The following is a 14765-nucleotide window of genomic DNA, read 5'->3' on the forward strand; positions in this document are numbered from 1 at the left end:
AACAATACAAATCATAAATGAAAACATGAACTTAAATAATATGCTTAGTCACTGATCATAAGTTCATTGTACTGTCATGAAACCTACAAATTAATATCATCGCCCTGGAAATCCCATTAATTATAATAAATATTGTCAACAGTACCATAAATAGGATTGTTTGTGTCGCTGGAATAGAACCTGTTATCACCATTGATAGGATTTATCTATCCTAAATTGCAGCACTTTAATTCATGTTATGTGACATTTTGAAAATTAAGGGGGGGGAGGTACAATGACAGCCTTTCTTTAAATTTGGCCCAAAATGTTGAGTGAAGGGTACTATTCCCCCCAGGAAATATTTGGTGGGCACGCCTATGCATAATATCATTCTGTATCGAGGTGAAACCATCACTGCGATTCGTTACAATGGTGAACTGTATAAAAATGCACCACAACTTTGCTCGCAAGCATCCAGAAATGTCTTCATGTTGCACGACAATGCACAAATGAATATAGCTCATAAAATGTTGCAAACTCTGTATGAATTTCAATATGAAATCTTTCTCATTCGTCCTAGTCTCCTGACTCTTCTCTCGCCAATCATTGTCTCCATAGGTCAGCATTTCTTGTTAGGGAAGATTCCAAGACGTTCGGTTGAGGACTTCTTCGCATCGAAGACTCGACTTGTTTCCACGGAATCCAATCGTTGTCTGAGCTCTAGCAGAAGTGCATGATTGCAGACGGCTAACATTTTGATCAATTAGGTATTCAAGTTTTTAAATTCTTTGGCTTTTGAAAATGAGACACTTTGGGTGGACATTTCATTCGTACCAATGTATCATAATTTTAATCCCTCTAGCCCTTCATTTAATTTCTCTTTTAAAGATCATTCTCATAGTCAGTTGTTTCGAAACACCACCGACAACATTTTGGGAGGTGATTCCTGACACCAAAATAAGACAAAAAGCATGGATTAACCTGGGTGTAGAAATACTTCCTTCCGACGCTATGATCAATCGAAAATTTATTTTAAAAATACAAACATGCCTATAACTCGAGAACAAAATGTTAGATCGAAGTCTGGTAAAAGATAATATCCATTGTTTTTAGTTGTAAATTCTATTAATGCATAATTGGATATTGTGCTTGGGCAGCGCAAGGGTAATCTCAAACAAACAAATAAAAAATGGAGAATTCTTGGAGTATTTTAACAAAAATTTAATGAGGAAAAAAGAACCGACGAGTAACGAGAAAGACTGATAATATGACTAGTATGGAGTATTGTACTGATGCGGCGGATATATGGACATTACGCAAAAGCGATGAAAAAAGACTGGAAGCTTTTGAAATTTGGGTGTGGAGAAGAATAGAGAAATCAGCGAAAAATTCAATACTTGTTAGTTATTTTGTATAAGTATTAAATATTGTTAAATGAACTAGTTATTCTTATGATAAAAACTTAATAAACATTCTGCATATTAACCAGGTTTATAACATTTTATTTACCTCTCTCGCATTGCCTGATATTAAACAAATATATTTCCTTGTTTCTATTTTGAGTTGTAGGTGATACTCTAATTGAAAAAGTCACACAATTTATTTTATAGTAGACTTGAGTTTTATTCAAAGTAATGATGTCAAGAAAGCTTTTGTTTTACGACGTCAGAAATGCACAGGTTGTCTATCTACTTCTTTATTGTATAACAGAAACGCAGATCCAGATTTGCGTTTACTTCAGAAACTTCCAGTACTAGAAGGAAGTGAATAATTAGTTGTCGTTGCTTTCCCTTTTCAGCAAAGAGGTTATATGAGAAGTCGATATATAGTTTGGAATCTAGATAATTGGAATCCGAATCGTCGTGATGCGTTCAGATTTTGAATGCTCTTCCATTGGGAATCGAATCATGACTATATGCATTAAAGACGCACATGCTAACCACTGGGAGGCAGTGGCGAATCCAGAGGGGCAATCGCCTCCCAGAAGAGGAAACTTTCTTATTTTATTTATAAATAAAGCAGAGTTTGGAGCCCTTAAAAATAGCTCTAAGTAGCAGTATTACAACCCACCGTCCCCTAGAAGTCCGTCCTGGATCCGCCCCTGTAGTATATGCAAGTTAGTTGGGAAACCTAGAGTCCCGCAATAGTGTTTCCAATCGGGCCCTGCACCTTCTAAGTCCATTAGATTACCTTTTTACTCCTTACTTTGAAGCCATCAAGCTTTAAATTTTTAATTATAAGCTTATGACTTACCTCAGGAACAGACTCTACTTTTAATTACGTGTTTGAAAACATATTGCCCTGCTAAAATACATTAAATATGATAATTTCTTAATTAGTTCTTATGCAGTAGTAATAAACTTTAGTCGGACAAATGTTCTTATCTTTTCTATTAATATTATTAGACAATAGACTATATTACCTACTCACCAACCAATACGCATTTCTTGGAAAAGTTGTCAGAACGAACCTTCAATTTACGATACCCAAAGAAAAGTTTTTTATTTGCAGCTATAGCGCCTACAGGTAATCTAGTACTGGAATCCGGAGCTGGATTCAAGACGGGCTCCTGGGGAGCAGTGAAAGGTTTCTTTGATGATTTGAAGCTGCCGCAATATTGTGCCTCTGGGGGCAAGGGCAAGGGACTTCGTCATGTGCTGACGCAGAGATTTCTTTGAGTTTAGTGGAGGTGTCTTCCTCATCACCTTAGTAAAACTAGAAACTAACTTCTACACACAAAAGTAACATTAAAAATGGGTCAATGATTTTTGGCCATCTATATATATAAAAGAGAACGTACAAAATCCTTTGTCCGCTCATCACGCTAATACGGCTGAACCAATTTCTTTCATTTTTGGGGGGTTATTAGGATTTGGACCCTAGATGGTTTTTATCATATCACTTTAATTTTCAATTACCAGTGTCTTGAGATAATTGACCATTCAGGTGTCCACAAATCCTTTGTTATTAGTTCATCATCATAGGTAAAAATAAACGTATTTATATGCAATCCGCATGTCCGTGTCACTCGGCGGGTTAACATAAATGACAGGCGATATACAGCGGAAAATAGCTTGAATCTTCTGTTTAAAATTTTTTAATTGATTTGCTTATTTTTACAGACACTTTTACAATATGCCAGCACCGGGATGACCGCAGCGAAGCGGGGCGGGTTAACATAAATGACAGGCGATATAATGTTAAGATTTACTGCAATCTTCTATGGTTTTTATCATATCACTTGAAAGCGAAAAAGTAAAAATTATCTAAGTAACAAAGTTTATTGCGTTCCGGGGTGACCGCAGCGAAGCGGGGTGAACGCTGCTAGTAAGAAATATATATCACATATTACAAAGGGTGTTATTGTTGGAATTGTAAACAAAATTCACCAAACTAACTTCGCGCAAATAACTAACTCGATGTTTGAAGTCCTTATATGTTAATAATTAGAAGAAACTATATGTTGAAAACAACACTTTTTAAACCTCATCATCGTTATAACTCTTATAACTTGCATTAGAAGACAAGACGAGATTTTTTTTTGAGTCTTGTGAGCAACACTAGTTCACCCAATTATTGTGTCTCTAACACTAATTTAGTGCTAAATGATCCGTATGAAAAACCTGTAAATTGATAAAAGTAATAACAATGAAGAGCATTTACGAACTTTTAAAGATACTCAAATCACAATATATTCCAATAATAAATATGGTTTAAATGTTGTTAGACACACCCTTCTTACACTTTTCTTGACGCAGAAGGATTCCCGGAACTTCTAGATAAATGAATACATTTTGTACGTAAATTTACAGAACGAGACGAGAAGTGAGTCGTCGAGAATCAAGACAATAAAGAAGTTTCCGACAATTGAAACAAGTCTATAAAATTTACGAAACGAGATAATAAACCTTATTTCTCGTCTCGTCTTGTCTCATGGGTAACACTAATTTGCACCGAAAGATGTAGACTAAACTCTATTCAAATTTTATCTGAACATATTCGTGGGAATATTAAGCGTAGCGTAGTCAATGATTTGTTTCATTTTAGGTGATCCGGAGTAAGTTATACGATGGTATGTTTAGTTTTTTTTTTTAGGACATGTCAAGGAAACAATTCAACAAATAGGGTGTAAAATTGAGGATCTGATCCTCGCGAGGGCTTCCTCACCCTCAAATAATCTCTCCCTCTATGATGTGAAGGCGAGGGCGATTTACAACTCCCTTCGCGAGGGTGAGGTGAACGAGGGCGAGGGTGCGCGAGGACGAGCAAAAATTTCCAGTACGAGAGCGAGGGCGATGGACAACCATCCTCGCGAGGGCGAGGGTCGACTTTACCTGTGTAATATATGGCTGTACCAGGAGTATATTTTTATTTTTTTCTTTTAATATTGTATATTTTAGTTTCTGATATAATTGCAAGTATATTTTTCCTTTTCATTTAAGTGATTCTAAAAGAATGAACTTTTGGTTTTAAACTGATAAGACTTAAAGATGAAATCATTGCTTGAGGTTGACTTCGAACTAAACTGCTATAGATAATCTTTCAGCTATCCACGTTGTGTTTGCTTTTTGGTAGATAATTCTCTAGTTGCCGTTTTTGTTTACTTAAGGCACATGATCATGACTTCTTAAGTTAACATCGATAATTTGTCAGCTTCAAAGTTTTGTTTTTCTGTTCTGTTAACTATCTTATGTACTCAAAGTCAATACTTGGTTCCAGAAGTATTATTAATGTATGAACAAATGGATGACTATGACTATGTGTACGTGATGTTTTGAAGTTCAATGATAAGACACTCACATGAGAGATTAAATGTTTCCTTTTTGAAATCTCTTAACACCAAAAGGCGAGAACAACAAGATTAATGTTAAATATATAAACTGTGAAAATTCACAGATAGATTATTCAGTGTTAAAATCATAGACGCGTAACTACCGCGAGAATTCATCCAAAGAAGACTCTTTTTCTCATCCACCCAGAGCATATACTTATATTTTAAGAACTACGGTTCTTACTGGCTGGCTGCTTAGTCTTAATTCTTTCGATTAATTCAACTAGAAATTTAACTCTTCGTCCTGAAGTCTTTTGGAAACTCTAAATCTTAACATACTTCAAAACATCACTTCAAGATATAATTTTTCAATATATATATATATATCATTATTTTATTCTATGAAATCTTGGAGTAGTGAATCTTGTAATTAATACTTTTATTTTTTTTCAACAATAAATACGGCTTTCTCTATCTGGGATTTGCCGCGAAAAGATCCTACGTACTTTCTTTAAATCCTTCAAGAACCTACGGTTCTACTACAGATAAATTGGTGGCAGCGGTGGGATTCGCGGAGCCGTAACACATCGACCTGAGTTCGATCTCAAACTAACCCATTATACCAGGAAACTTCAAAAATTTTTTGGCGGAACTGAGAGCAGTAAATCTCAGTCTCTGCAATTTTTATATTGAAATTGAGTCTTTCTTCAAAAGAAAAAGAAAACTACGGGTTTTCATTATATATATGCATCTGGGTGGCTATGTAAGCCAGGACGAAGAAAAATAGCAGCCAACATTTTAACAATTTTTCGAAGTGTGAAGTTTCAATTTCCTTACTACGGAGTGCCAGGTTGCAGGCGCAACCTGAGGGACAGCAAGAACCGAATCCTGCCAAGCAGAGACATTTTGTGAACACCCCATGTGACAGTTTGTTGCCAGTATACAAGAAGACAATCAAGACCCCGGTTTTGCAGCGGAGAGAACTAACAAAGGGTACCCAGGACAACTAGATTTCATCTCTCAGCGGAGACCAGCATCTGTTTCAGCACGCTTAGCGGCAATCTACCCAGGACTTACAGTTCCACAACAAACAGTGAGTACAAAACAATTTCTTAGGTTTCTTGTGAGATTCAGTTGGAAGAATTCAAGTGTGAATAACTGTTTTTTCCGTGGCCAGAAATACAAGTTATTAAGAGTAGGACAAAAGAATATTAATACGCGTTCTTTACGAAGAAGGAAACCCACTTCAGTACACGCGCTTTTGTACGTTCTTCGATAGAAGGGAGTGTCCGAAAGGATTATAAGGTTATCTTAAGCTAAAAAATACTTTTGTCTGTAGGATTAGTAAGGTAAATTGATAACTACATAAACTTCTGTAAAACATGGCACATTCGCAAACAAACAGTAACGCCGATTCTGAAACAGATTATTGTTCCATTTCGGAAGCTTTAAAGTTAATACATAACCCATTCAATGGAGACAAACGTGCTCTTCCTGAGTTTATAGATAACTGCGATGCAGCTTTTTCTCTAGTTCAACCGTCCCAACATAGTAAGTTATTGAAATTTGTGAAAGCACGTATTATTGGTGACGCAAAGTCAAAGTTGTTAGTTAGAAGTGCCACTGGAACTTGGGCCGAAGTAAAAGAAGTCTTACAAGAAAATTATTCGATTAGGAGAACTATCGATTTTTACGCTTGTTCATTGTTTAGCGCCAGGCAGAACAAAACAGAGAGTATCGCAGATTGGGGTTCGCGCATCGATTCCCTGCAGAGTCAATTAAAAGAAGCAGCGGTAAGAATATTACATCAAAACCATGTTCCAGGAGCCGTAGAGCTAATTCAGCATTTAGCTAAAGCATCTTTCATACAAGGTCTTTCAGACGACAAAATTCAAATGATAGCTCGCAGTAAAGACAGTGACACTTTGAATTTTGGTGGGGCTGTAGAAATTTGTTTGGAACAGGAATCTAACCAATTGTCTAATAAGGATAGAACTGAGAAAGGGAAGAACTCACAATCACAAGGTAGTAGGAAATTTAAGAAAAACATTTCTTGTTATTTTTGCAAGAAGCCTGGGCACATTGAGGCCAATTGTAGACTAAAACATAGTAAAGGCACACAAAATAAAAATGTGCGGTATAGTGCTAACCAAAGTTTAGAGGGATCCCATATGTGTTGCCATGCACATGAGATGCATGAAGACTCTACTAGTAAGTACGAGTATTGTTGTTCCGGCCACAGCTGTGGGTCGAAGTGTCTTTCTGAAGGAAGACAGGGACAAGGTACAGAGAAAAGTATGAATCAAAATAAGTGTATCAAAATGAATGCGGGAAACGGTCGACGGGAGTAAATCAGCAGTCTGTTTACTTTCCTCCTCTGAAAAAGGGCTGTAAAGAAAAACCTCCAGGTAGTCTTGAAGTACAAATAAAAGAATTAGGACCAACTACTAAACATTTTTTGATAGATACAGGATCAGACATTACATGCATTCATAAAGACATTCTGTCTCCTGAATTAGTGAATAAAATTGATCATAGTAAAGTTACGAAAATCAAGGGTATATCAGGTTCCCCTTTATTTTCATGTGGTTCTTTAACTTTAAATTTAGAAATTGATAAGAAATCAATTCCGGCTTTGTTCCATGTAGTAGATAAATTATTACCTAGCTCCTATTCAGGAATAATAGGTAGAGATTTCTTAGAGAAACACGAATGCATCATATCATTTGAAACAAGTAGTACGAAATATACTATTCCAGGTCGCTGTCAACTATTAGTTGAAATTCCAGCAAAGAATAATGGCGTAGGGATAGTTTCAAAACAATCCTTAGGAGAAGGGATTTTTCTTGCGGAGAGCCTCACTGTAGCCAAAGATAATAAATGCATTAGTTGTGTAATGAATATAAATGACGAAGAAAAGGTTATTGAAGTTGCTCCAGTCGAATTAGAAGAATTTGTGGAAGTCGACGAAACTTTAGTTGCTCACATAAAACAGGATAAAAACAATAGTAACAATAGTAGTATTAGTGAAAGATTAGAACTACTAAAATCTCTTGTCAGACTAGAACATTTAGATTCAAAAGAGAAAGAAATAATTTGGCAGCTCTGTATAGACTATAATGATATATTTTATCTCCCTGGAGATAAACTTACTGCAACAGCAGCTATTGAACACTCTATTCCGTTCAAACCAGAATTTCAAGGTAGTATCATAAACCAAAAGAATTACCGATTGCCAGAAATTTATCGCGAAGAAGTCAACAAACAAGTAGAACAAATGTTAGAAAATGAAATCATTACCCCTTCTACGAGTCCTTTCAATTCTCCCATGTTAGTTATTCCAAAAAAGATGGATGCTTCCGGGAAAAAGAAATATCGTGTGGTAATTGATTTTCGAAATTTAAATAATCTGACTATTGGGTATTGTTTTCCGCTCCCAAACATTGTAGACATTTTGGACCGTTTAGGAAAAGCCAAACACTTCAGCACTTTAGACCTTGCGTCTGGTTATAATCAGGTGTTAGTTAAGGAAGAAGACAGACCGAAAACTGCCTTTTCAACAGACAAAGGTCATTTTCATTATCTTAGAATGCCTTTTGGGCTAAAAAACGCGCCATCGTCATTTCAATATTTGATGAATACAGTTTTATCAGGATTACAAGGTACTTCATGTTTCATTTTTTTGGATGATTGCGTAATATATTCTGACACGCTAGAAAAACATGAAAAACAACTCCGAGAGATTTTTCAAAGATTTAGAGAAAATAATTTGCAATTACAACCAGACAAATCAGAATTCTTTAGACCAGAAGTAGTTTATTTAGGCCATGTCATTACAGCTGACGGAGTGAAGCCAGATCTCCGGCTTATCTCAAAAGTCATGGAATTTCCAGTCCCCAAGGATAAGAAACAAGTAAAAGGATTTTTAGGCTTGACAGGATACTATAGAAGACATATTCCCGATTACGCTAAAATCGCATATTCTCTAACCTCTCTCCTAAAACAAGACGCAGAATTTCAATGGTCTGCTAATCACCAACTTGCTTTTGAAACTTTGAAAGAAAAACTAACTCAAGCTCCTGTTTTAGAATACCCAGATTTTTCAAAACCGTTCATAGTAACCACAGATGCTAGCCTCAACGCCATTGGAGCTATTTTAAGTCAAGGTGAAATAGGAAAAGATAAACCTATTGCTTACTCAAGTAGAAAATTGAATCAAGCGGAAACTCGGTACAGTGCAACTAAAAAAGGAATTACTTGCGATAATTTGGGCTTCCAAAATTTACAAACCTTACATTCTTGGCAGAAAAGTAACATTTGTCACGGATTGTAAACCACTTACTTGGGTTTTTTCGGTAAAGGATCCCACCTCTAGATTAATTAGATGGAGAATTCAATTAGAAGAGCTAGATTATGAAATCGTTTACAAACAAGGGAAAAGGAATACAAATGCAGATGCTCTAAGTAGAATGTATGCATTAGAAGCAGATGTAGCAGATAGAAATCTTTTAGACGAAGATACCAAAAGACACATATTAAAAGAATTTCACGAAATTGCAATAGGAGGCCATCAAGGTGTTTGTCGTACGTACGAAAAAGTAAAAGAATACATGAAATTAAATGGTTTAGAAATATCTCTTTGGCCAAAGTTAAGAGAAGATATAGAACAATTCATTCGGGTCTGTGACAGTTGTCAACGAAACAAAATTTGTTCCAAAGTAAAAATGCCTCTCGAAATTACAACTACACCTAGTACCACTTTAGAAAAGGTATGTTTAGACGTTGTAGGGCCCCTAACAACAACAGACAAAGGTAACAAGTATTTGTTAACAGTCCAAGAAGAACTTTCGAAATATACATTTGCAGTCCCTCTACCACAACAAGATGCTGATACAATAGCCAGAGCTTTTGTAGAAAATATAGTTTTAAAATACGGTATTCCACAGATAATTCTTACAGACCAAGGGAGTAATTTCATGTCAGATATCATGAAAAGAGTATGTAAAATTTTGCAAATTGAAAAGATAAATACCTCTAGCTATCACCCACAATCAAACGGTAGTCTAGAACGTTTTCATCGTTCACTGAAAGAATTTTTACGACATTTTGTGTCTGAAAACCAAAGAGATTGGGACACCTATATTCCTTATGCTCTTTTTGTATATAACACAACTCCTCACACAAGTACAAATTTTCAACCTCATGAGTTGTTGTTTGGTAAGAAAGCTAATATTCCAGGCATTCTCCAAAAGAAACCCCTTGAACCTCTGTATAACTACGACGACTATGTCAAAGAGTTAAAGCAGAAACTGCAAGAAATTCATCAACTAGCCAAATTAAAGTTGCAGATATCCAAGGAAAAGAACAAAGAATATTATGATCAAGATAGCAATGAATTTCTTTTCAAACCTGGTGATGAAGTTTTACTTTTTGATGAATCCGTACGTCGTGGACGTTCGAAAAAACTAACTTCTTATTGGGTAGGTCCCTATACAGTCATTAACACAAAAGGTGTAAATTGTCAGATTAAAAGAGGAGGAAAGGTAACAACTGTGCATGCGAATAGACTAAAACTATACTATTGAGAAGTTCTAATATCATAACATACCTCTTTCAGGTATGGTTCGTTTACTCTTTCTGCTTTTGGCTATTTCTCTCCCGTTGGGATTTGCTTTCCTTGGCGTTGAAGTGGAAAAATTCCATGATTCACCTGGACTATATTATAATAATTTGGGTTTCACACAAATATACAATGTAGAATGGCGACTGGTTGTGTTTGTGAATCTGTCTATGTTAGATTTTAATTATAATGTAATTAATAAGTATTTTTCTGTCACAAAACACATATGTAATTTAAATATGGTACAAGCCAACAAAACAAGTTGTGATAACATAAATGGGAATCAAATTCTTCAAAAACTACAAGGAATTCAAGAGTTACGTAAAATCATAGATCAAACTACAAAAGTCACAAGTGACTCTCATAGAAATAAACGAGGAATATTCAATTTTGTAGGTGAAATTTCAAAGGTACTATTTGGGACTTTGGATAGTCATGATGCTGATTATTACACACAGCAGATTAATAAATTAGTAACTGATCAGAAAGATTTTCTGAAGCTGAGCAAAGAACAAATGGTAGTGGTCAAATCGACATTACATTCAATTAATAATACTTTATATGCTGTAGAAAATAATGAAGAGTTATTAAGTAAAAATATAGAACTATTAAAGAATGAGCTGAATAAACGTGCTTCTCAGTTAAATAAAGAATTTCTAAATTTAAAACTAAAGGTAGCCTTAAATGATCACATTCAAAAATTAGATCAATTGTGTAGAGATCTGAAAGCACAGTATGATATAGTCCTACGAGCTATCCTAAATGCTCAACATGGAATATTACAACCACACATAATAACCCCATTTCAGATACTTCAACATTTTAAAATTAGTCAAGTTGACTTAAATAATGGTGTATCATTACCCATTCCCCTTAGCGTTTCATATGGGTATTTACTTTTGAAACTTCTTTCTTTAGATGTCTTTATTAATGATGGTATATTAGGTTATGTCATTCGATTACCCCTCACGGAAAATATGAAATATTTCACTTATAAGGTAATGCCATTTCCGTTTAAAGTAGACGAAACTGATAAATACATTTTTATTCAGCCAGAAAAGGAAATGTTACTTATGGATAGCACGAAACAACACTATTTTAAAATAAGTGAAATAGAGTTTCAAAAATGTAAAATTTTAAGAGATGATTGGTTTATTTGTAAACAAAACTTCCCTATTCTTTCGACACATTTGCATGAAGATTGTGAAGCTAAACTGCTTCAATATGTTCGAAATATACCTAATGACTGCAATCAAAGAATTGTACAGTTAACAGAACTAATGCTAGTTCCTATAGGTAATAATAATTGGTTGTATATCGCTCCAGAAAATGAAAAACTAACAATTGTTTGTAAATCACAAGAACCTTATGATGTGAATTTGAAAGGATCTGGCAAAATTCACTTAGACAATGGTTGTAAAGCATATGGTATTCGTACTTTAATCCAATCCCAAAGTATTCTGTCAGTTAATGTTTCCCACAAAGATGTAATTCCTCAATTTAACCTCTCTTTAGATTGTTGTGAAGTATTGGGTGAGAAAGTTCCATTTTCAGATATAACCATAGATTTACCTTTGAAACATGTAATTAATACTGTCCAAGACTTGAAATATGCAAGTCACAAGGTTGATGAAATTCAACAGCAAATATCTGAAGAAGAATGGAAACTTAATCATACTAATACTGTATCAAATTTATCTATTATTGCGTATGTCTGTGCTGCAATAGTTATTATTATTGTAATTTGTTGTTGCTGTAAAAGATGCGGATGTTTGAAGTTATTTTACAAATGGTACAAAGATGATACATGTTGCAGACAGATATGTTTTAAGCCCACTATTGTAAATAAGATTCAACAACGAGACGATGTTGCTGATAAGGTGGTTATAATGAGTAAAACAGCAAATTCATTGGAGGTAACTGAATCAGAAGAAATTCCTCTCACGAACAGAAAAGTACCAAGTCCTAGAAACAAAATTAGATAAGCAGAGAGTAACTTAAAACAAAATTTTACGATATAAAATTTTGTTTTCGATAAGGGGGGAAGTGTAATATATGGCTGTACCAGGAGTATATTTTTATTTTTTTTTTCTTTTAATATTGTATATTTTAGTTTCTGATATAATTGCAAGTATATTTTTCCTTTTCATTTAAGTGATTCTAAAAGAATGAACTTTTGGTTTTAAACTGATAAGACTTAAAGATGAAATCATTGCTTGAGGTTGACTTCGAACTAAACTGCTATAGATAATCTTTCAGCTATCCACGTTGTGTTTGCTTTTTGGTAGATAATTCTCTAGTTGCCGTTTTTGTTTACTTAAGGCACATGATCATGACTTCTTAAGTTAACATCGATAATTTGTCAGCTTCAAAGTTTTGTTTTTCTGTTCTGTTAACTATCTTATGTACTCAAAGTCAATACTTGGTTCCAGAAGTATTATTAATGTATGAACAAATGGATGACTATGACTATGTGTACGTGATGTTTTGAAGTTCAATGATAAGACACTCACATGAGAGATTAAATGTTTCCTTTTTGAAATCTCTTAACACCAAAAGGCGAGAACAACAAGATTAATGTTAAATATATAAACTGTGAAAATTCACAGATAGATTATTCAGTGTTAAAATCATAGACGCGTAACTACCGCGAGAATTCATCCAAAGAAGACTCTTTTTCTCATCCACCCAGAGCATATACTTATATTTTAAGAACTACGGTTCTTACTGGCTGGCTGCTTAGTCTTAATTCTTTCGATTAATTCAACTAGAAATTTAACTCTTCGTCCTGAAGTCTTTTGGAAACTCTAAATCTTAACATACTTCAAAACATCACTTCAAGATATAATTTTTCAATATATATATATATATCATTATTTTATTCTATGAAATCTTGGAGTAGTGAATCTTGTAATTAATACTTTTATTTTTTTTCAACAATAAATACGGCTTTCTCTATCTGGGATTTGCCGCGAAAAGATCCTACGTACTTTCTTTAAATCCTTCAAGAACCTACGGTTCTACTACACCTGTGAGGGCGAGGACAAGTTTCCAGCATGAGGCCGAAAGTGAGCGAGGGCGATGGACAACTCCCATCGCGAGGGCGAAGGACAACCCCCTTCACAAGGGCGAGGACAAATTTCCAGCACGAGGACGAGGGCTAACTGTCACTGAGAGGGCTAGGGTGCGCGAGGCGATGGACAATTCCTTTCGCGAGGGCGAGGGTGAGTGAGGTCGGAATAAAATGAACATCTATGTTTTACTGAAATTTAAAGACCAGCAAGGATGTAATGAATAATGAGACTCAGTTCGGTACAGACCTAGTGGGCGACTAACAATATTTTCAAACAATTGATGCTCACCGTAGTCCTTGCCACTGTAAAATCCTTGGTTTCTGGTGATATTTATGTGTTTCTGTCACCACCTAAAGTCCATCTTTTCAAGTCGACCACTGACAAGGAAAACATTAGTCTTTTTAAAAATCGTCTCTAATCTGTCTGGTTTGGGATAACTAGCTCAGCTGGAAATTGGAATCCATATTGTGGTGAAAAGGAAACAAATTTCAAATTCTGAGGAGCTTCTTTTCTATCCTGAACAAAGGAAAAAGCGGTAGTCAGTATGAGAGATACAGGAGAATACGGTGGTAAGGATGGATGTCATACTGCAACTCATGGAAAGCCTATATCTTTCTTTATGCAACACTTGCATGATCAATGTAGAGCACATCACTTGCGGCTTCTGGCAACTGTCGTGGGTAATAATCACGCTCCAACCACTGTTCTGTCTATTTACAATTGTCGTAAAGATCCATTTTTCATTTGAAATGACAATCAGATGCGGGAAAGCATTTCCTGGTTATTTCGTATACTTAGAGAACTGCACACATCGAGACGGTGGTTATTATTGGCCGCTGTCAACTCACATGGCACTCAGGAATCCAACTCTTTCACTTCAATGCTTGCAAGGGGTTGCCGAACAACAATGATATCATGTATGTTAACTCTTCTGCAATGACACGAACATTTTTCTGAATATCTGCTTTTCCGGTATTTCTGAGGAACTCATCTGAACATGACGCTAGTCGGTGCCCACAATGATCGGTTTTCCAATGCTGTCACCGGAACGAAATTGACAAAGCACTTACAATTGTATGTTCTCCAAGATACACTCTGATACGACCATGTTCAATAACGCACTGCTCTCTGATTGTCTGGAGCCCTGTTTGCTGGATATGTACACAGCTTGTGACATTAGATACATGATCATGGTCCATTCCTGGGTAAGTTTTCTGCCAGACTTCAAAATGGATATTTCATTCGCTCCAACTTAATAATATTGCGTCTGCAAATCAGATGTAGACACTCGACTATACACCTTTTTCTTCATGAACTATTC

General features: G+C 35.3%; 1 protein-coding gene across 1 annotated transcript; it reads left to right on the forward strand.

Annotated features, from left to right (window-relative positions):
* Nucleotides 1-4364: 4364 nt before the first annotated feature.
* Nucleotides 4365-13328, forward strand: LOC145693110 (uncharacterized). Its single transcript, XM_081768815.1, has 2 exons — nucleotides 4365-5843; nucleotides 10368-13328. The coding sequence occupies exon 2, from the start codon at nucleotides 10370-10372 to the stop codon at nucleotides 12353-12355; it is 1986 nt and encodes a 661-aa protein (XP_081624941.1). The 5' UTR covers nucleotides 4365-5843; nucleotides 10368-10369; the 3' UTR covers nucleotides 12356-13328.
* The last annotated feature ends 1437 nt before the right edge of the window (nucleotides 13329-14765 follow it).

Source organism: Thermobia domestica, chromosome 8 (genome assembly GCF_964235325.1).
Source record: "Thermobia domestica chromosome 8, izTheDome1.hap1.1, whole genome shotgun sequence".
In the NCBI taxonomy this organism is placed as follows: Eukaryota; Metazoa; Arthropoda; class Insecta; order Zygentoma; family Lepismatidae; genus Thermobia; species Thermobia domestica.

Coding starts and splice junctions, on each gene's coding strand:
- LOC145693110 (XM_081768815.1), top strand. CDS start 10,370: ATGGTTCGTTTACTCTTTCTGCTTTTGGCTATTTCTCTCCCGTTGGGA.